Source organism: Bison bison, unplaced genomic scaffold (genome assembly GCF_000754665.1).
Source record: "Bison bison bison isolate TAMUID 2011002044 unplaced genomic scaffold, Bison_UMD1.0 scf7180017864080, whole genome shotgun sequence".
Classification (NCBI taxonomy): Eukaryota; Metazoa; Chordata; class Mammalia; order Artiodactyla; family Bovidae; genus Bison; species Bison bison.
The window spans coordinates 5,066,712-5,089,522 of NW_011494652.1; the positions used below are offsets into that span (position 1 = coordinate 5,066,712).

General features: G+C 51.0%; 2 protein-coding genes across 2 annotated transcripts in view; both read right to left on the reverse strand.

Moving 5' to 3' along the window:
• Window positions 1–1,868: 1,868 nt before the first annotated feature.
• Window positions 1,869–18,228, reverse strand: BBS1 (Bardet-Biedl syndrome 1). Its single transcript, XM_010837750.1, is given in 18 exon segments — window positions 1,869–3,838; window positions 4,057–4,143; window positions 4,912–5,046; window positions 5,972–6,028; window positions 6,030–6,106; window positions 6,984–7,142; window positions 7,714–7,783; window positions 8,915–9,073; window positions 9,238–9,358; window positions 10,908–11,014; window positions 11,721–11,852; window positions 13,413–13,485; window positions 13,611–13,649; window positions 13,796–13,842; window positions 13,957–14,229; window positions 17,342–17,376; window positions 17,493–17,569; window positions 17,908–18,228. Coding segments are annotated over 18 exon segments (1,782 nt in total). The 5' UTR covers window positions 17,955–18,228; the 3' UTR covers window positions 1,869–3,751.
• Window positions 18,229–19,727: 1,499 nt separating this feature from the next.
• DPP3 (dipeptidyl-peptidase 3) overlaps window positions 19,728–22,811 on the reverse strand; it is a 32,130-nt gene continuing 29,046 nt past the window's right edge. The window contains 1 exon segment of the mRNA XM_010837751.1: window positions 19,728–20,265. Coding sequence (XP_010836053.1) covers window positions 20,114–20,265 — 152 coding nt within the window. The 3' untranslated portion in view covers window positions 19,728–20,113.

Genomic DNA, 22,811 nt, shown 5'->3' on the forward strand with positions numbered 1-22,811 from the left:
TTTTCGACCCAAACTATCACATACATGTATGAACTAAATAAAATCTTCAGACGAATGGTGTCTTAAAATTTTTAACTCTAGTGAGTTTTTTTAAAAAGATTCTTTTAAAAGAAATTATTTTTTGGCTGTGCTGGGTCTCTATTGCTGCGTGGCATTTCCCTAGTTGGAGCGAGCGGGGCTACTCTCGAGTTGCAGTGTGCAGGCTTCTCTCTGCGGTGGCTTCTCTTGTGGAACACAGGCTCTGGGGCATGTGGGATTCAGCACTTGCGGTTCGGGCTCTAGAGCGCAGGCTCAGTAGTTGTGCGTGGGCTTAGTTGCTCTGTGGCATGTGGGATTCTCCCGGATCAGCGGTCAGACCCAGGTCTCCTGCATTTGCAGGCTGATTCTTTATCACTGAGCCACCAGGAAAGCCCAACTTTAGTGACTTTTTAGAGAAGGTACCCCTGGATGTGCTTCACCAGGTGAGGGGTAAAAGAACTACGAAAAAGGACAAAAGAACTACGAAAAAGGACACAGGGTCCAGGAATTAAGGAATCTGGCCCAGAACTTGGCAAACAGAATTCCCAGAAGTGCTTGCTGCAGTTCTAGTGAACAAATGGCACTCCCTTAAGCAGGGGATGAAGGGACGCACCCAGAGGACCTGTCAGACCCGGTCGGAGAAGAACCAGCAGTTGGTACACATAGAAACTAAGCAAAGGAGAAAAAAACAGGGCAACTATTAACTCCATGAAAAATAATACACTAAAAGGTAATTTAATTACAGCCCCATTCTTGGCTCTGCAGTGGACAGTCACGTAGTAATCTAAATAGTGAATATGGATTTACCTAACTGGGGACAAAAGGAGAGGGCAGGGTGCTGCCACAAGAGAGCTAAAGCCCCATCTATTATGACAGGGAGCCAACAAAGATTGTATAAGCATATTTACAGAATAGCTAACAGAGCAGGAAATGATTGTAGCAGGGCACAGTACTGAGGAATGGGAAGAGGCTGTTTCCTTGTTATAAATTGCCTGATGCCATAGTACCCAGTGGGGCTTCTCTGGTCGCTCAGACAGTAAAGAATCTGCCCACAGTGTGTGAGACCCAGGTTCGATCCCTGCATCGGGAAGGTTCTCTGGAGGAGGAAATGGCAACCCACTCCAGTATTCTTGCCTGGAGAATTCCATGGACAGAGGAACCTGGCAGACGACAGTCATGGGGTTGCGAAGAGTCAGACGTGACTGAGCGACTCAGTACAAATAGAGTACTAAGTAGGTACATGTTTTTTGACATTAAAAAAAGGCACCACTCTCCTCATCCTTAATGTCGTTTCTCAGAGCTCTAGCGAGGGCACTGGGATCGTGCAGTCTTCCTACTGCTTTATTTACACTGTCCACATCACGCGGTTCATGTGTTTTTAAGTAATAGGTCCGTCTAGTCAAAGCTATGGTTTTTCCAGTAGTCATGTATGGATGTGAGAGCTGGACCATAAAGAAGGCTGAGCGGCAAAGAATTGATGCTTTTGAACTGTGGTGCTGGAGAAGACTCTTGAGAGTCCCTTGGACAGCAAAGAGATCAAACCAGTCAATCCTAAAGGATATCGGTCGTGACTATTCACTGGAAGGACTGATGCTGAAGCTGAAGCTCCAATACCTTGACCACCTGGTGTGAAGAACTGACTCATTGGAAAAGACCCTGATGCCAGGAAAGACTGAAGGCAGGAGGAGAAGGGGATGACAGAGGACGAGATGGTTGGATGGCATCACGACTCAATGGACCTGAGTTTGAGCAAGCTCTGGGAGATGGTGAAGGACAGGGAAGCCTGACGTGTTGCAGTCCATGGGGCTGCAGAGTCGGACACAACTGAGTGACTGAACAACGACACAGTATCACATCATGTAAATTCATATTAGCGGTTGGGCCTCGGGATCGTTTCTCCACTTGCATCATCATGGATAACTATGAGGAGACCCTGGTTGAGACTTCTTCGTTCCGAGTTCACACAGTTCATCACTTCACGGGGGTGAAAGGGACTGTGAGGTCATCTGGCCTCACCACAGTGACACAGCTCCAGTGACAAGGGGCTTGATACCTTCTGGGGCAGGGCCTTCCATCTCTGATGAGCTCTCTTGGAAAACCCTTCAGGTTTGGTTGAAATCTGACTGACAGTGACGATCCCTCTACCTGTCTTTCCATTTCCATACTGAACTTGCTCCTCATTCCCCCGAGCCTCAGTCAGCTTGATTGAGGAACCCCAGGCCACCCCGACCTAACTGGTCTATGTTTGCGAGTGGCTGGACTGTGCAGACAGGAGGGGGATGGGCTCTTGCTTTGGTCCAGACCCCTTAATTCTCTTAACCTCACCCCAAATGCATTCCCTGCGGAGAGCGTGGCCATGGGCTGTCCCTCACCATTTCCAGCACAGAGGCTGTTGTCCAGCAGAATCCATCAACGTGGGGCCCTTGGTCTCAAGAGCAAAAGTTCTGTGCTTATTCCTGCCAAGTATCCCCTTTCTGGAGCTGACTCCTGGTTTCTTTACAGGGGCTGCCAAACGCTAGGATATTAGAGCAGAATCTAGTCAAACTGCCTCCTTTTACACTTGGGGAAATGGAAACACCAGAAACTTGGTTACTTCCCACAAGCCTGAGCTGTCTGCCATGTGCTAGGCTGTACCTGGTCAGAAGGCATAGGCCCTTCCTCAGCGAACAGGACTCCTGGCTTACAAATGGCTCAGGGCAGCCGTGGGTAGCACTGACCCGAAAGACAGCTGGCAGGTCAGCCAGGCAGACTAGCTAGGGGACTCCAGGAGGCACCAAGGGCCCAGACTGTGCGTCTCTGACCCCTAAGATCTTAACATGCACCTTCATTCGATGCCTGATTCAACACCTAAGGGCTATGCTTTTCCAGCAAATCTCACACATAATGGCCACTGCCCAGTGAACTTGCCACTCACCTGACTGATCTGGGCTCCAGGGCATAGAGGAGCATTTTGTTTGGCAGTTCTAGGCTTCTGCCTCCCAAGCCCCCTCCCCAGGACCCCAGAGATGCCCCTCCTGTGTGCCCTGACCCCATCTCTGCTGTGTCAAGCTGAGCCTTCCTCTCCTCGGGCCGCTAGCTCCCTGCCCAGGCACTCTCTGCCTCCTGCGCCAGCCTCTTCCTTGGCAATCTTCATGGAGCATCATAGGCCTGAGACCTTGGCTGAGCCCAACACTTCAGAAAGGCCCCCTGTGGGAAGGCAGCTATTCCCGGGGCCCCTGAATAGAAAGAGAGGGAGATCAGAGCATGTGCTTTGCCTGCAAGCTGAGCTGGCAACAGCCAAGCCTCTGGCACCCCAGGGAGCAACAGGGGGCTCAGTCTCACTGAGAAAAGCCTCTGACTGTCTGGGGCCAGGCCCCTGCCAACTCTGCAGCAACAGCAAAGAGACGTGCTCAAGGAGAGTGGCAGAGGAGAAGGTGGGGCCTATGCCCTCATCTCAGCGTAACTGCTGCAGAACTCTTCCTTGGGACCTGGGGGTTCTTTCTGGAGGAAAGTGGGGACAAGACCAGAGTGGCAGGAGCCCACAGGGCCAGCGCCTGGGTTTTCCTGAGGAGGAAGGAGCTCACTGACCTGTGCTGCAGGTCACCCGGTGGTCGGGGTAGTGAGGGAGGGGCGCTAGGAGAGGAGAGGGAGGCGGCGGCCCGGCGTGGTGCCACACAGGAGCGAACCTGGGACTATGGACTCTGCCCAGCGCAGTGGAGGCGGCTGGATCCTCCTGGTTCTGGTTCCACTGGGGTCAGTCAGCTGCCAGCCCCTCACTCATGGGCATGTTGATGTGGGCACTCAGCAGGGGTGTGCTCTGGCCTTCTCGAAGCACCAGCACCTACAGAGAAGGTGGCCATGGCAGTAGGGGGCATTCTGCCTCCCCCCCTACTCCCTGAGGCCAGCACAGCCTGGTCTGTACCAGCCCCAGTGCAGGGCTCGGTCCAAGGAGAGGGGAGCCTCTGCTGTGCAGATACCCAGCCCTTCTTGGCAGCCACCCGGGGCCTTATCCACACTCACTCACACTCTCCCCTGCACTAGTACCAACTGGCAACCTACCTTGATGATGTCTGAGATGCCCTTGTCACTAAGACTCTTCACAAAGGTCTCCAGGGGGTAGTTGAGCCCTGGCACCAGCAATGGGACCTAAGTTTGGGGACAAAGAGGTGAGGAAGTCAGCCCTCACGCCCAGCCAGTGTTGGGTAGATTTCAAAGCTCTGTCACCCTGCTGTCCCAGCTGAACGTCACTGCCTGGCAGGGCGGGCAGGGGTGACAGGCCCGTTCGAGGGGCACACGGCTCAGCGGGGGAGTGAACGCCCCAAGGCTGCATGTGTGTCCATAATTAAAGGTAAACTTTTTTTCTTTTTAGCTGTGAGGCACAGCATGCTGGATTTTAGTTCCCTGGCCAGGGATCAAACCCTGCAGGGAAGTGTGGAGTCTCAATCACTGGGCTGCCAGGCAAGTCCCTAAACCTCTTGACCTCCAACCAAGTCTAGGGCTATTTCTTCCACATACCGAAGTCCTTCTCGGTTTTTGGTCCTTTCAACTAAGGCTCAAATGTGGACCTGGGGAACACCAGGTGCTTCACTCTGGAAGGTTCTCTTTTGGGTCCCCATTCTCGTTGTGGGAGGGCTGGGCAGCAGGGCGGCTCTGGGACCCCCAGCACCAACAGGCTTCTGAGGGAGGCACAGGTGGGGCCCAGACTCTTACTGTTGTCCTGGCACCTTCCAAGTGCCACCCTCAGACCCACGCAGGCGGGGAGAAAAGCAGCTGGGGCAGGCAAACTTGGGGGCTCTCCTCAGGGCCCCTGCTGCGCCCTAGCCTGCCCTGTAGCTGCAGCCACTTGCCAGCCCCCTCACCTCTGACCTGTGGGCATCTGATCAGGCCCCACCCCACCCTTTGTCACACCAGTACCTTGAAGAAGGCCCGGGGCAGAGCATAGAGCACCTCGTTGTACAGGAAGCAGACCACTAGCCCCAGGATGGGGCGGGCTGTTGATGTGTTCTGCAGGTGAAGGGTGAGCTTGAAGGTGGGGCCCAGGCCCTGGACCTGTGGAGAGGGTGGGGAGGGGAGAAAGCACTTAGGACCTTGTGGGCTTGGGTCCTGAGAAGGTCGACCCTGGACCTGCCTGCCTACTTCCTCATCCGCATCAAGTCACCCTCCTCCAACTGCTCTAAAGCATTGTCCATCAGAAGGCCCAGAGCTCAGAAGCTTGGCTCCGTGGGTACAGAGTTGAGCGGTGGCCTCAGGAGAAGGCGGGCGGGAGGCAGAGCTGGCCTGGGCAAGCAGGCCTGGCTCTTGCCTGCACCGCCCTGCGGCCCTGCCCGCCTCGACCGCACGTCCTCTGGGGGCTGCGGTGATTTCACTTTCTCCCTCTTCCCCCCTGTGCTCTGTAGCCTCTTCCTCTCTGGATCTCTCCACTGTCTTCAGACAAAGAAAGACTAGAACCCCAACTGGATCAGACCGAACACCTCAGGGAGCCACTCAGAGCTGGCTGGAGGCCTGAGGACCTTGAGGTCAGCGTGTCTAAGGGCTCCTCGTCCTCCTCGTGCCTGTGGAAGTCCCAGGGTGCCCCATCCCTGCACCAGGCAGTCCGACCTCCTCGGGCTGCCGGCAGTTACTGAAGTGAACAGACTCCTGAAGAGTCCCTCCAGGCTCCTGGGAAGAAATGTCCCAATGTGACCACCTGGGGGCCAGGTCCCACATCTGGGGGCTCGTCTAAGGTCCCATGTGGAATGAGGGGGCTGGAGAGTGTGCCTGCTCTGCGGCCAGCTGAGTGGAAGAGGCGGCACAGGTGAGAGAAGGCGAGAGCGCCCACAGAGGAGGTCTTGGTCCCTGAGTCTGTGGGCAGGTGACAAGGGGCATAGGGCCTAGTTGCCTTGGAACCGGCTCTGGCCTGAGGGGTTCCCGCCCACCCCTGACTTCTGCCCCTCTGGCCCTGAGGTGGCCCACCACCCCCAACCCAAGAGCTCACCACAGCGTGCAGCTTGAGCGGCTCCCGGGCCGTCAGAGACACGGGGCTCAGGCTGGAGGTCAAGGGCCTGCACGTAGGCACGGGCCGCCCGGAGGCGCAGCAGGTAGAGGTCCGCCTGGAAGGTCCGGTGCATGGCTGAGGGGAGGGACACGAGGGGCTGACGGTGAGGCGGGAGGGGGGCAGCGCGGGGAGGAGGCTCCCGCTCGGGCTGCCGTGGGGAGAGGGTGAGAGGAAGGCACGGTGAGCAGAGGCTGGGAGCGTGCAATAGGAGGCCGAGGTCCCACAGCCAGCCTCTGGATGCTGCGGACCGCTCCCTGCCCCTCTGCCCGGCTTCTCCCACCACCTGGCCGCCCGCGCAGTCTTGGCCTCCTTTGTTGGCTCCTGGTTGAACCCAGGCAGGGCCCTGTGCCTTTACCCAGGCCTCTGCCAAAATCGCCCTTCCCTGTCCCTGTCTGGCTGGTGGACTTGTAATCATCTTTTAGAGTCAAATCCAATGTCATCTCTCTCTAAAGCCTTTGCTAGGCTCCCAGGCAAACACATTCTCTTGTGCGCCTCAAAAGCACTCCGCAGAGACTTCCGCACCTGTCATGCAATGTGAAGTTAGCAAGGTCTACTGAGCTCTTTAGGTAGGGACTGGCCTAATCCAAGGCACCTGGCACAAGGCCTGGCATAATCATAGGTACTGAACGAACAAAAGAGCATGAAAGATCAAACAGGAAAAGGAAGAACCTTGATCAAATTCTACTGCTCTTACGAGAATTTCTGCACCTAGAAGCGGCTGCTCCCTCCTCTGAACTCGAAGGGCAGCCACAGCACCCTCTACCTTGAGCTCTAGTTCTTTGTTGGCAGGGTGTACCTCCTAGGCTGTCTCTGGGACTCTATAGGCATGAGACCTGCCTGGTTCGCCCAGGTCTCCTCCTGCTGCTCAGGGCACCCAGGTGGCATTCAGCCAGTTGCTGCCACTTTGGACCAATTGAGGAGGAGGAGGGGAGGGACTCGGCCTGAGCCTCACCGGTACCGGCTTCCCGCTCTCGCAGTGTCTGGTCCACGTACAGCCGGGTCTTCCGGGGCACGTTGAGTTTTATGGCCTGGCTTGGTGGGGGGCCGGCCTCACCGCCCCCCTCGGCAAACACCGCTGTGCGCTTGAGGATCTTGATGATCAGGCCACCACCTAGGCAAGAGGGCAGACGGCATATGTGTCCTCCCCAGGCCCACCCGACAGTCCCGTTCTTTCTCCCCAGTCTGCCTCGTGTTGATCCTCTTCTGTCTTCTCGTTGAGACTGTGGGTCTCTGAAAGGAATGAAGTGTGTCCTGCCAGTAATGCATTCATTCATTTAGCAGTTATTTAGTTGCTTGGGAAAGCCACTTGGCTTGCGGGATCTTAGTTCCCTGACCAGGGATCAAACCTGGGTCGCCCGCAGTGGAAGCATGGAGTTCTAACCACTGGACCGCCAGGAGAGTTCCTAGCAATTATTTACTGACTATTTTGATGTTCCTGGCATTGTGGCAGATACTGGGGTGAACTGGAGACACAGCCAGGGCCTGGCCCCAGGTAGTGACATCAAACTGCTAATGAGCTGTCCCCAGTGAAGGCCCAGCCCCAGACGGGATGGTGTCTGCAGGCAGGCCTTGCTTCCCAAACCCAGGCCTGCCCGTGTTCACGTGCACCTCTTCTTTCCCAGGGTCTGGCCTGTCCCGCAGACGCCCACCTCTAAAACCCTCACCAGGCCTGACCCCCTTACCTAGTGTAGTCATGATAAGGGTGTTATCCTCCCGCCCATAGCGGCCAAAGCAAAGGCTGGTCACTGCCTCCTATGGTGGAAACACCAGAGTTCAGCTGGGAAAAGATCTCAGTGAAGAGAACAGGACTGGGAGGAGTGGGGACAAAGGTGGGAGACCCCACATATGATGTACGAGGTGAAATGTGAGGTGAGGCCAGGGGCTATGCTGCCTCTGAAATATTTCCTGTGCTAATCCCCCACCCCGCCCCCTGCTCAGTCATGGCCATAGTTCCAGACTGAACATCACTGGCCTCTGAGTTCAGCTTTCTAACACATCTCCCAGCCATCTTTCTCCCCAGTCTGTCCTTCAAACAGCTGCTTCCGTTGCCTTTCAAAATACAAATATGACCATGTCTATTCTTGGCTGAAAAACCTCCAATGGTTTTTGCCCTCCTCGTTTACATTCAAGGCCTTCCATATTTGACTCCAACCTGCCTTTTCTCTTTGTCCTTTCCCCAACCTGTACACCACACCGCCTGCGCTCCCGAGAGCCTGTGGTCCAAACCAGATGCTTTCAAATTTTATATTGCGACATATGATACTTTACACATACGTATACACAAAAGTTTCACATGTGATACACTCTGAACTTTTTTCTGGTTCTCATACTGGTTCATTAAATCAATCTGATGACTCAAAACTCTGTTTGAAAAACTCTGGTCCAAATTCATCAAACTACCTGGATTCCTTTATCAAGAACACTCATGCCTCTCAGCCGCTGTTCATGTTATTTCCAGTCTGGAATATTGCACCTTCATTTATCCACTCCATTTCTCAAAGCAAACTGCTTCGAGGACCAGCTGAATTGTCATTTGCTCTGTGAAATGGCTCCTGAGTTCCATCCCTATGTATCTCTCACCACCCCACCCCGCCATCCCCCGTCCCCAGTCACTATAGTCTGTCTCTGTGCCTTTTCTGGGCTTTGGTCTGCTTTAGTCTGTCTTGTATTTGAATCAGCTGTGTTTCTGGCTGGCTCGCACCTTAGACTACGAGTCCCTCGACAATAAGGATTCGGTCATTGTTTTATCCTTTCAATATAGTGAGTTGTGCATAAACGTTTTCAAAATACATCAAAAGTTAAGGGTGGCAGGGGAGTGGGATCAGAGAGGCAGTGAGTGAGCCCCAAAGGTGGGAGCGGGGCAGGGAGGAGTCAGCAGCTCACCGGCGTGCGGATGACGTTGAGTAGGACCTTGTCATGGTAAATGCGGACCTCTTCGTTGGCCAGCGCAGCCATGACGGCCTGCAGGCCCCGGGAGTGCTGCTCCAGGAGGTTCATGGCCAGGATGGCTGCAGGCATCTGCACTGTCCACAGCCTCTTACCCTGGGAGGGAACAGCTAAGTGTCTGCTGGGGGCTCAGCGCTGAGAAGGGGAAAGAAGGGGTGGCTGGAGTTGCTGGGAAGGGAATGCCAGAAGGGCTCGCCTGCTGAGGGGGACTGAGGAGACGCAGGTGGAAGGCTTTGGGGGTGCTTGCCGTGCGATCACACCTTGTAGGTGAAGCCGTGCAGGCTGTCTTGGTTGCTGCCCACCACCAGGACTTTGTGTACACCGACAAGCCCCACAGGCTGGGCGCCCAGCTCGATGCAGTACTTGGGACGCTTGGAGTCTCTGTGGAATGAAGACACACACTCCCAGCCCCAGGGCTTCCCTGGTGGCTCATATGGTAAAAAACCTGCTTGCAATGCAGGAGACTCAGGTTCTATCCCTGGGTTGGGAAGATCCCCAGGAGGAGGGCATTGCAACCCACTCCAGTACTCTTGCCTGGAGAATCCCCATGGACAGAGGAGCCTGGAGGGCTACAGTCCATGGGATCGCAGAGTAACTGAGTGACTAACGCTCACTCACTCACTCACTCTCAGCCCAGAAACCTTCTCTCCTGCCCTGGCTGACCCTCCTCTTTCCAGGCCCCACAGATGATCCTGGGAGCAGCCTTGGCCCACAAGCAGACGACCCAGGAACGAGTTCCACCTCTAGGACTTAGTAGCTGCATGACCTTGGATAACAGAATGTGTATTTTCCCTCCTGGTCTTCCTCCCAACTTCACTATGGTGATCTGTGTGATAACTTGGCATTAACCAGTTTACAGCGAGTGTACCTCAGGTGAGACGAAGTAATGGACTGAGATTCCATTTAATATAATAGTTTAGTAATTTATCAGAAAAGCAGGAGGAGTTTGCTCTGTGTGGATGCAGAGTTTTCAGTTTCCTGGCATCTGAATCTTATTTCTCTTATCCAGAAAGACTCTGGCCCACCTTTCTTAAGTCTAAGCCAGAGACATCGCCCATCTGAAGACTCATCTGAAGAGGTTTCCATTGGTCTCTGGGCCTAATCCCAATCTACCCTCCGAAATGGACGTGGATCATGTCATTCATCGCATCTCCTGAGTCAAACCCCATAATGGTTTTCCATTCCCCTGCAGATGAAACCCAGAATCTTCACCATGTCCTAATAGGTCCTGCGTGAGTTGACCTGATCGCTATGTCATCTCTTGCCACCAAGCTCAAGTGGCACACGCCAATGCCTTTCCCACCGAGTTCGCTTACGTGCTCTCTGCCTGTAACTCTTGCTCCACTTTTTTGAACTGGATCCTTCTTAACCTTCAAGTAATCTCTTCAGACAGGCATTTGCTGATCACCCTGACCCCCTTTTATCCCTCACTGAGCCAGTACTTTTCCTCCATAGCACGTATCCAGTTTGTAATATAATCTTGGTCTTAATATGTCTTCCCACAAGGGTAGGGACTATGTATTTTGTTCATCAATATATCCCCAATACCTCATGCAATGCTTAATTCATAGCAGGTACTCAAAAACATTTCTTGAATTAAAAGAATGACTGTTAAGAAACATCAAACTAATGCATAAGGAAATTTCCCGTAACTATAAAAGCAATAGAACAAATAGGAAAGACCATTTTTATCTAATATCTGACTGCACTGCTAGTGTCACAGCCACCCAGCCTAGTCTCTCACTTTGCCAGGCCCCACGGGACAAGCCTCCAGACATCCCTTACGCTCAAGGGCTCTGCCTCCTATGAAGTTCTGGGCTCTTTCCAGTCCCACATTCTCGCTCCAAAGCCCTGCTCATCTTGCCAGCCCTCGAAACCACTAGGTTTCTGAGATGTTCCTTCTGACCCTAGAGAGCTCGGATGTGGCTACCTTCTCAGTATATAGATGCTCCCGTTGCGGCAGGCAGCGGCAAGACGGAACTCCACATCAAACTGGCCAGAAGCCTCCAGGAAGACAGGGACGCTGGGGAGGCTCATCTGCAGAGAGACTCAAACACCCCAGTTTCTCTGGAGCCCCGGCCCCTCCCTGACCTGACACCACTCCTCTAAGTGCCCCTCTCCTCACTCACACCCTCCTGGGCACAGTTTAAAACAAACAGTTTCTCTGGAGGGGAACAGGTAGCAAAACTTTTAAGTCTACTTTAGGAATGCATGTAAGGAGGTATTTAGATAAGCACACAAAGATGTTTGGCAAGGAAGCCTGCTGTGGTGGTGGTTAATGATAGCAAGAAACTGAAAATAACTTAAACATACAATTGGCAACAGGGTAAAGAAATTGCAGAATATTTATATAATCGATGTTAAGCGGCCTCTGCAAAGGCTGACGTGGTTTAATATGGACATGGAAAGATACTGATGAGCTACTGCTGCTTGAAAATAGCAGGTTTCAGGATCCTACAGCATGGGCTGTTTTTGTAAAAAAAAGAAAAAAATATTGAAAGTTATATACCTGTGTCTAAATATGAAAATGTCTACAAGGACTTGTGCCAAAACTTTCACAGAAGACATGCGTGAGTTGTAGGATTTGGGGTTGTCTGTCTTCTTTATGCCCGTCTACATTTTATAACTTCTACAATGAACAGGTATCACCAAGAACTAACTAACTGGGGCAGGAGATTTGGGGGAGGGGAGGGCATGGAGCCTGGGCCTTGGGTGTGCACAGGGCCAGAACCCCCACACTGACCTTGGCCAGGATGGTGAAGGCCTCCGGGTCTAGCACCAGGAGCTCCTTGTTCTCAGTGCCCAGCACCAGGCAGGACACAGCGTCCTCGTCAGCCAGGTTCTTCTTTAAGGTGGTCATGGTGGTGATGACTGTCTGCAGAAGGACTCCAGGGTCACCCAGGAGATCCCCTCACACCATCTCCCACCCCAGCTCCTCCCAGGACGCCCCAGAAAGAAAGAGGGCAAAGGAGGAAGAAGAGTCTTAGAGTTGTGACAGAAGATTTATCTACAAAAGTGTTGATTGTAGCAAACCTAATTTCCTAACAAAACAGGATTCTCTAAGTCAATTATAAACTGTATGATCAAAAACCACACAGTCATTTACCAAAATCAGATTTTAAAAGAAGATTCAATGACAGAGAGAATGTTTCTAATGTATTAAGAGAAAATACAGATTAAAAGTTACATTAGTATTATCACAGTTTAAAAAACATATGAATAAAAAGAACCGTGGAAAGCTAAACCTTTAAATACAAACACTGGTTATCTCTGGACAATGACATCACAGGCAGGGTTTAATTTCTTCATTGGGCTTTTCTGCAGTTTCTACAGTGGGCATATGTTCTTCTAATTGTGATTGGAGAGAAAACGAGAGGAGATGATCCCCTTTTTAGGAATTTCTCCCATGGAAATAATTTAGCAGGACTAAGATGTTTCTCTGGATAAAGCTGTTCACTGAATGACTACCTTTAAGATAAAAAAAAGAAGAATCCTCAAAGCCTAGTGGAAGGAGAAAAGTTACAGAAATGTGGATGCTAGTGACTCCCAACCAGGTAGCCACGATGCATACCTGGGAAGATGGCCTCCCCCACACTGCATCTTTTAAGCAATACTTAACTCACTTCCTCATTTTAAAAGTACTCAGAGATAGTGACAATTGTGGATCTGAGCTGCTGATCAGCAGGAGAGAACAATGTTTCTCAGGGAATGATCTACAGCTAGCCAAACATGGAGGCATGCGTTGGTCAACGTGTTCAGCTCAAATGTCCTCTATAGCAAGTGGGTGGTTCCTATGTGGCTCTGAAATGCAGGGACAGCTCTGAAAGCCCATCCCTGGACAAGGCTCAGCCCCCAAGGTCAGGAACCACTGGAGCTCATCAATGAGTAGGTCTATCAATAAAGTCATTAAAATCCTAACTAAGAAAAATATGAAGTGAATAAAAAGGAAACACTTCTTGACCAATGATCTGTACCGAATAGTTAAATTATGAATGAATAATGAATCATCAATGAAATGATCAAGGGGCCACTAAAAATGGAGTTCTTCAAGACTAATGCTCAAGATACAATGTTATGTGCTCAAGGGAAGCAGGATATAAAGGCCTACTTATGAACGAAATGTATCAAAATGGTAAGAGTACTCTGAGTAGTAAGAATATAGTCACTTTTATTTTTCCTTTGTATTTCTATTTTCAAAATTTTCCCTAATGAAAATATTTTACCTTTACTACCAAGATGATAAAAGTTATGTAAGTTACATAACTGTATCTATCAACTCAAAGCTGTCACTGCTAACTGAAATGGAGAAGCCCTGCAGACTACATAGGCAGCACAGGCTGGAAGGAAAACTGCAAAGTAAAACTCATCAGGTTTGGCTTTATATGGTCTGTTTATAAAACTGTATTTTTTACAGGGAAATGAGAGGGGGCAGTACCTGCCGCCTGATGGACTTGGATTTGTGCTGGTTCACAAACGCCTCCATTTCACTCAGCTCCAGCGGCAGAAACCTGGACACACAGAGTAGGGGCATCTGTGCGCCCGGGGCCTGCCTGCCCTCCAAGGCCACTCCACAGCCTCTCCCCCTGCCCTCCCAGGGAGCTTCTGGAGCCCTGGCCGTCCAGAGGGCCCTTACCTGAGTGACTGTACAGACAAAGGCACCTCTGCCTTCTCCCTGTAAGGAGAGGGACCATCCCAGCAGGTTGAGTTGAGAAACAGGCCCAGTGTTGGGGGAGGGGGGTGTCAGACAGTGGGCTCTGGGATGAAGGAGTAGGAACTGGGGGGTGAGGGAGGCACATGAAGGGGACAGTGGGCTCTCACCTGATGCCCTCCAGCATCTCCTTCAGGGTCAAGGGGTCAATCTGGTCCTGTGCCACCATGGGAAGAAGGTAGAGCCTGTGAGCTCCAGAGCCAGGCAGGGAATGAGGCCCACCTGCAGCAGCCACCTCTGCCTTCTTGCTCTCATCCCCCGTGCCACTTACCTCTTTGGCCTGATTCCAAAGGTCTTGTTCCAGGGGGTTTGTAGGCAGCGAGGGCAGGCTGAACTTGAAGTAGGGCTTGAGATTCTTATACACATACACACAAGGGCCTGATGCGATTGCCAGTGCTGGAGTCCGGGGCTCGTGTGACGCCATGAGGAAGGTGACAGCAGCGGCTGGCAGGTCGGGTAGCGGTTTCTGGCTCACCAGTGTGTGTCCTTTAAGCACCTTCAGGCGGGGCTGCCGCCCATCTGGGCCAAGGTCTCCCATGGCCAGCTGCAGAGAGAGGCTGGCTGATTCCAGGCTTAGGGGCTAAAGACACCCCTACTGCCCCTCTTCTTGGGCTTAGCTTTTTGCTGGTGCACATCCATATATACTCAGAGTGTACCACAGGTGGGTGGGAGGAGGGCAAAGGCTTTGCAAGCTGTGTGACCTTGGGAAAAATGACTTCCTGAGCCAGTTTTCCCACCTGCAAAATGGGAATACCTACCACATGACAGGGCTTCCCAAGTCGTGCTAGTGGTTAAAAAAAAAAAATAAACCTGCCCGCTAATGCAGGAGACCAGAAAGACTCAGGCTCAATCCCTGCTGGGTCAGGAAGATCCCCTGGAGGAGGGCATGGCAACCCACTCCAGTATTCATGCCTGGAGAATTCCATGGACAGAGGACCCTGACAGGCTAGTCCATGGGGTTGCACAGAGTTGGACACAACTATAGCAACTTAACACGCACCCGTGCACACTGCAGGACACTTGTAGTGCAAGTCAAAGGAGACAGCGAACCACAGAGCCTAGTGAGGAACAGGGGGCAGCTGATACTTTCAGTATTTGTTCAGTAAGTGTTTCTTCAGGGCTTGCTCCATGCCAGACACTGTTCTACACACTGGGACAATGACTGAGGTCACTGGGGGGCCTGAAACTCACATGTGGGCTCTGAGGCCCGGCTTTCAAACGGCAAAGGAGCAGAACCAAGTGCACAGAGTGGGACGTGCAACCCACAAAGGAGACGTGCAACCCACAAAGGAGAAACGAGCTCTTGTATTTCTACCCGCCAAGCCACTGCAGCTGCCATGCAAGCCCATTCTCCTGAGTGAAGCCTGCAAGGCCCCTCTGATCTGGATCCCAACAGGTTTTCTATCACTTTCCCATCCATGCTATGCTCCAGCCAGAATGCAGGCTGCCACAGAATGCCTGGATTCTGAGCATGCTCAGTGTGCCAGAAGCCACACCAGTAACTTCATGTACTCTTCTATTTAATCTGAGCAACAACCTGTGAGGTAGATAAAATTATTAGCCCCAATTCACAAATGAGGAAACTATAAGGCTTAGAGATGTTAGGTCAAAGTCACACAGCTAGTAGGTGGTACAGTTAGGTCTTGAATCTAGGTCTGTCTGAATCCAAAGCCAGTGATCTTGGGACTTCCCTGGAAGTCCAGTGTTTAAGACTCTGCCTTCCAATGCAGGGGGCATGGGTTTGATTCCTGGTTGGGGAACTAGGGTCCCACATGCTGCAGGGTACAGCCAAAAATTAAAAAAAACAAAGCCAGTGGTTTTAACTACTATTTTATATTGGCCTCAACTTTCTAATGTTCAATTTGAGTTCAGTTCAGTCGCTCAGTCGTGTCCGACTCTTTGCGACCCCATGAACCGCAGCACGCCAGGCCTCCCTGTCCATCACCAACTCCTGGAATACACCCAAACCCATGTCCATTGAGTTGGTGATGCCATCTAACCATCTCATCCTCTGCCGTCCCCTTCTCCTCCTGCCCTCAATCTTTCCCAGCATCAGAGTCTTTTCCAATGAGTCAGCTCTTCGCATGAGGTGGCCAAAGTACTGGAGTCTCAGCTTCAACATCAGTCCTTCTAATGAACACCCAGGACTGATCTCCTTAGGGTGGACTGGTTGGATCTCCTCGCAGTCCAAGGGACTCTCAAGAGTCTTCTCCAACACCACAGTTCGAAAGCAATTTCCTCTCTACAAATACGCTGTGAGTTTGCAAGCATCTCTGCCTCTGTCTGTGCTGTTCCCTCTGCCTGATGCCCTCCCCTCTTCCGTGCCTTCTTGACACACTTCATTCATCCTTCAGCACAGTTCACGTAGCACTGCCTCCTCCTGCCTCCAGTTTAGGGCAGAGGAGCCTGGCAGGCTGCAGCCCGTGGGGCTGCAAAGAGTAGGACACAACTGAGCAACTAAGCACATGCGGTCTGTGATTTCTCTACCCGTCACTGCCGTCAACCCAGCACCAAGGATACACCAGGTGTTCAGTCAACACTGTGGATGAATCAAGGACAGTATCCGTATTTCCTTCTGACTATGGACTGATTCATTTCTCAGTTTAGTGTCTGCACAACAACTTACACACAGGAGAGGTTCACTGTGTGTGTTAGTCGCTCAGTTGTGTCCGACTCTTTGCAACCCCATGGACTGTACCCCGTCAGGCTTCTCTGTCCATGGGATTCTCCAGGCAAGAATACTAGAGTGGACTGCCATTCCCTTAACCAAGGGGTTCACTGTATGCTTGCTAAATTGTTGAATGCTCTATGGACAGGGATTTGGGGGCCAAAGCCACGAATCTTACTGCACTGTCCAAGCAGGATATGACTCCTTTCTAGCTGCCATCATAACATACCCATTGTAGGTTCACTGCCCTTGGTGAGGGCTGAGCTGTAATGGAACATGTGATGGGGAATTTGACAGGCCCAGGTCTGCCACCTTTTACAAACTCGGTAAACTCAGCCTTTTGGAATCTATTTTCCCACTAACAAAATGGAGATAAACAGTATCTATGTATGTGAAAATGCCTCAAAGAGGGTCTAGTCCAGAAATGATTACTCAATATATGTTAACTTCCTTTCTTTTAGATCAATAATTTCTCAACCTTTAAAAAAATCTGTGCCTTTAAAATTTTTTATTTCTTTATCTTTTTATCTTAATTTTAATCTTTTTATTATGAAAAATTTCAGTCATATACAAAACTGGAGACTCATATAACAAACCCCCAAATAGCCATCATCCAGCTTCAAGATGATCAGCTCACGGCTAACCTTAAAATGCATACCCTTTTGATAAACATAAAACTCTCAGTCTCCTCCCTTTCTAAATTCCCTCCAGATTCTAACGCCCCACCCCCAACCATGGGATGCACCCTTCCAGCCAAGAATTAACGTCAACAAAATGAAAAGGCTTTGTCTTAGTATAATCTCCAGCAGCATTTTGTTTAGCTGTACTTTCTGCAGTCTGTCATATGAAATCAACAGGTTCTCTCCATTCCACGTTAAAAATAAAGTGTAACACTAAACGTGCTTTTTCAAAGTGCACATGAATTCCAGATTACGTTGAGCTTCTTTGGAACTATCAGGAAACCTCGCTTCTGGGGTGACAGGCTTACCTTGTACTCCCCGTCCCCGTGAAAATCGGCCAGCGCTGGAAAACATAAAAAGGGCCATAAACCAGGGTCTCAGCATCCTAGAAGCTTAACTCTAGGACCATCTGACACCCCGGTCTCCCCAGAACCAGGGTTCCTGGTCCCAGAGACTCACCCAGGCAGGCGGAAAAGGTGTGGATGTTCGCCATGGAATCGCTGAGCGAGTCCAGCCATTTCGAATTGGCCTCACTGCTGGGAGAAGAGGGACAGAGTTGGGGGACGGGGGCGAGGGCGGGGCAGATGATGAATTCCAAGGGAAGGAAGAACATTTTGCGGGAACTTGTTTCTGGGAATGAGGTATGTAGGGAGCTCTGAACTAGGGGTATAGAGTCTGGGTCCAAGTTCCGGCTCCCCCATCGCAGCTCTCGAGTCACCCACACACACCCATTCACTCCCTGGGTCTCAGTTTCCCTATGTGATCTTTAAAGGACTGCCAGCGCTGCTGAGACTCGCAGGAGCCCAGATCCCAGGGACCGGGGCACCTTCTTTACATATGTAGGAAAAGGGGTCTCAAGGATCGCAGCCTTCACCTCTCGCCTTTGCCGCCGTCTGAATCCGACGAAGACGTAGCAGCCATCTTTCCAGGCGTCACCCTGGCAACCGGCTGTGGCCAGCCGCCGCGCAGTGCCCAAAAGCTTCCGGGTTGGGGGGAAGCTCGCGTGTCAAGGTTCCGGGCGCTCAACTTTCCGGCCCGGGACAGAGAGGCTCCTGAGCAAGTTGCGCTGGTCCTTGCCGGGGTTTCCACCAGCTGAGATGCAATCCCTCGTTCCGACTTATATTCTTATCTCTGATTCTTCCCATCAGGAGCTTCTAGGCCCTGCACCTCTGGCTCAGCCACGGGCCCCTTGAGCTTTGAGGCCTGGAGAGGTGCAAAACTAACTCGTCCGCTCATCCTCACGGTTACCTGGGTGGAAAAGGGGCTGCGTCCTTTCTTCCCTGCTTACTCTCGAGGTCTAGGATAGAGAAACAAAACCCAAAGTTTAAGGGATTAACTCCTGGGCTTCCCTGGTGGCTCAGTGGTAAAGAAGCCATCTGTCTGCCAATGAAGGAAACACCTGTTCCATTTAGAAAAAGATCTGGTCTGGGAAGATCCCACATGCCACAGAGCAACTGTGTCGGCCACAACTTCTGACTCTGCCCCTCTGTGGCAAGTATTGAAGCCCCAGTCCTAGAGCCTGTACTCCAGCAGCCAAAAATAAATTAAAAGGAAAAAAGACAGATTAAATTCTAGGATTGAGGTGTTCCAATTTTTTTTGTTGTTGCTGTTCAGTCACTCAGTTCTGTCCAACTCTTTGCGACCCCACAGACTACAGTAAGCCAGGCTTCCCTGTCCTTCACTATCTGCTGGAGTTTGCTCAAACTCATGTCCATTGAATCAGTGATGCCATCCAACTATCTCATCCTCTGTTGCCCCCTCTTCCTCCTGCTTTCAATCTTTCCCAGCATCAGAGTCTTTTCTAATGAGTCGGCATTTCACATCAGATGGCCAAAGTAATGGAGCTTCAGCTTCAGCACCAGTCCTTTCAATGAATATTCGGGATTGATTTCCTTACGGAATGACTGGTTTGATCTCCTTGCTGTCCAAGGAATTCTCAAGAGTCTTCTCCAACACCACTATCAGAAAGCATTGGTTTTTCAGCTCTTAGCCTTCTTTATGGTCCAACTCTCACATCCATACATGACTACTGGAAAAACCATAAGTGAAGTCACTTCAGTCATGTCCGACTCTGTGCGACCCCATAGACAGCAGCCCAACAGGCTCCCCCGTCCCTGGGATTCTCCAGGCAAGAACACTGGAGTGGGTTGCCATTTCCTTCTCCAATGCGTGAAAGTGAAAAGTGAAAGTGCAGTTGCTCAACCGTGTCCGACTCTCCGAGACCCCATGGACTGCAGCCTTCCAGGCTCCTCCATCCATGGGATTTTTCCAGGCAAGAGTACTGGAGTGGGGTGCCATTGCCTTCTCCAGAAAAACCATAGCTTTGACTATACAGACTTTTGTTGGCAAAGTGATGTCTCTGCTTTTTAATATGCTATCTAGGTTTGTCATATCTTTTCTTTCAAGGAGCAAACATCTTTTAATTTCATGGCTACAGTCATGATCTTAGTTCCAGTTTTTAGGTTCTTCTTTAAAATAGAAGAAAAGCCATGAGGGAGGATGGCAAAAATCATATTATGTTCACCCATGTGACTCTCTGCATATCCAGATTTAGAGGTGATGGCAAAATCCTGTTGCAGATGGGAGCCTAAAAATGACCCTCCTTCCCCCTCCCTAGGACTTGATCCCACCACCCTGCTGGGAGCAAATGAGACGTGAGGCCAAGGCCAGAAAGAACCACACAAATTGCGAAGATGGTGGTGGTTTCCAATATTTATTTTTCTGGTTATAAAAGTAATACATGAAGAGCACTGGATTGGGAGAGGTTTTGAATCCTGCAGGATTTAGACAGGTCACTTTCTCACAACTTGTATTTCCTCATCTGGGAATCCGGACAAGGAGCCTTGCCCACCCCGCAGAAGGCAGTGTAGATCAAATGAGATAACACAAGGGAACCACTGATAAGCTGGAAAGTGCTGACAAATGGAAGGGCTTAGTGTCACCACCCCTGGCTGAGGTAGCACCAAGGTCCAGGCTCCTGCCCCTCTCCTGGGCCCACAAAAAGGGGGCCACTTACAGCCTTGGTTTGATCGAGTCGGGGAAGGGCCTCACAGGTGCCTTAAGCCTGGCCAGATGGGGCTTCACTGGGGCCCCTTCCAGCACTGGGCATCAGCTGTGGCCAGCTGGGTGAGGATCTTCTCCAACTCGGGCCCATCCTCTAGGAAGCGCTCAGAGAAGGATCGGATGAGGCCTGCAGCTGAGGCCTCATACTCAAGAAGTTGTACTTCTGAGCCTGGGGAGGAGATGGAGAAAAAACAGCAGCAGGAAAAGGTTTTAATAGGGAAACAGAATCATAGTCGTAATCATAGAAGCAGCTAGTTGTCTTCCTGAGTTTTTACCATGTGCCAAAAATTGTGCTCAATATTTCATTATCTAACTGACTCCATAATCCTATGAGATAGGAAACATTAAAGGGGGAGTATTCAATGAATTGCTGCATTCATTCATTCACTTAATAGAGATTTACAACAGTGCCATGTTAGGTGAAACAGACACAGTCCTTGGCTTCCAGGAGGAACTGCTTCATCTCCATCTACTGTGGGGCCCTGGTCAAGTTTCTTAACCTAAGCCCTAGTTTCCTCATCTGGAAAGTGGGGGCAAGCACAGTACATCTCTCAAGAAGCTGCGATGATTAAATATAATATAATGGGTGGAAGGCACACTCACCAAGTGCCAGCTATCATAAGCATCGCGATCTCTGAACCTACTTCCTCATCTGTCAACTGGGGCTGTTCCAAGGGCACCCATCTAACCTATGTGGTGTTCCTGAATACTCATGGGAAGCACTTCCTTCTAACATCCCTCCACTTCTCTACCTGCTCACAGTGCCTCATTGTACTCTGTGGCCTTATGGGATGTATGCAGCTAAGGGCACAGGCTCTGAGCTCGGATGGCCCGAGTTCAAATCCTGATCCTGCCAGCCACTCCCTGTGTGACTTCAAATATACGGCCCCTCTGTGTCTCAGTTTCCAGCTGAAAAAGGGGAAACTTCCTCATTTAAGTTGTTGGGAGTTGATCCGTGGAGAGTTTTTACCCAGACTCTGGCCCATGGAAGTCCTCAAAAGTGAGCTATTAATACAATCACCACCACCATCACCACCACCTTTGAAAATTCAACCTGTTCTTTGGGCCTCAAAGTTTACCCCCTACTTCCTCCCCAGACCCACCTTTCCCCAGTTCTCTCAAAGGTAGATATGATCTTCTCTTCTCTAAGTGTTCAGACCACTGTTTGTGTCTTTTGGGCACCCATGAACACTTCCCTTGTAAGACCATTTCTCTCTCTGTCTTATTTCTAATGGGCTGAGAACAACTTGAGGTGAGGAGTCCATCCCCAATGCCTGCCCAGAGCTGGACAGTCAAAGCAATGATGATCTTGTCCATGTAATGAGCACTTGCTGGGAGCCTGGTATAATCCACTCACTCACTCACTGACAGGCACTGAGTGGCTCCCGGCCCTGTGCTAGGTGCTGGGGACATGCTGTTCCTGTTGCCATGGAGAGGAGCAGACAGGAAAATGGCAGAGTGACAGCCACCATGAAGAAGAGGAAGCTGGGTGATAGCTCAGAGAGTGTGCCTGCAGAGTGGTGAGCCAGGGGAGAGGGCTGGCAAATCCATGACACCTCTGGAGCACAGAGTGGAGTTTATATTGTTTTTTAACTAAAGTGTTTTTTATTTTAATTATTCTTATTTTTTTGGCTGCACCATGCAGCCTGCATGGGGGATTGAAACCAAGCCTCGGCAGTGGAAGCACTAAGTCCCAACCACTGGGCCACCAGGGAATTCTCTAGAATTTGGAATAAACATTTTACATGCTTTTTCCTCACCAGGAGGAGGTAATTATTTCATTTAACCCTCACAGCTTCCCATGAAGTTCCACTTCCTAGCATAGTGAGGAGCAAATGCTCTTGATCTGACTCTTGGTTCCTCCAGTAAAAAGCTGTAAGCCTTGAGTAACTGACTCTCTGTGCCTCAGTTTCCTTACCTGTAATAATACCTATACCTTACTGGGTATTATTGAGTATTTAAAGGGTTAATCCCTGGAATACACTTAGAACTTGAAGGAAGTACTCAGGTTCACTAGAGTCAGCGCACAATCCACACGGGCTTTATGAATGAAGACACCCAAGCTCAGAAAGGTTAAGTGAATAGGCCAAGGATGCAGTGCAGTTCTGAAGCTCATGTTTTAACCACAGCCTGGCACCACCTCGTCTCAAGTGCCTCACATGCCAGTGTCGGGAAACGTGAGGCAAGGGATGAGAAGAGAGTGAATGCAGCAGGGTGCTGGCACCCCCAGGATTGAACACAGGCCCCGGGAATGAAAGCACTGTCTTAACCGCTGGGATGCCAGGGAATTCCCCAGAGTAGAGTTTAGGCTAAACCTCTGAAATGCTCTCTCCTCACTAGGAGCAGGTAATTATTGCATTTAACTCTCACACTTACCCATGGAGGTGCAAACGCTCTTAGTACAAAAGGTACAAGTGCGTGGCTTTTGGAAACGGCAGCATCACTTGAGGAGGGGAGAGGGACCATGGGACTGCTGACCTCTGCTCTGACTTGACTGCTCTCAGCCTGCTGGGTGCCTCCTCTCTGCCTCACCTGACCTCACTCCTGGGCCCCACCAGGCCTGACTCTCCAGCATGATGCCCAGCCTCCTCCAAGGCCCGGGGTGTGTCTGTTTCACTAGCCCCTGCTCTGCTGGCCGCCCTCAACCTTCTGTTGCCATCTCACAAGCAGCCTGACCCTGTGTGTGTGTGTGTGTGTGTGTGTGTTGGGGGGTGG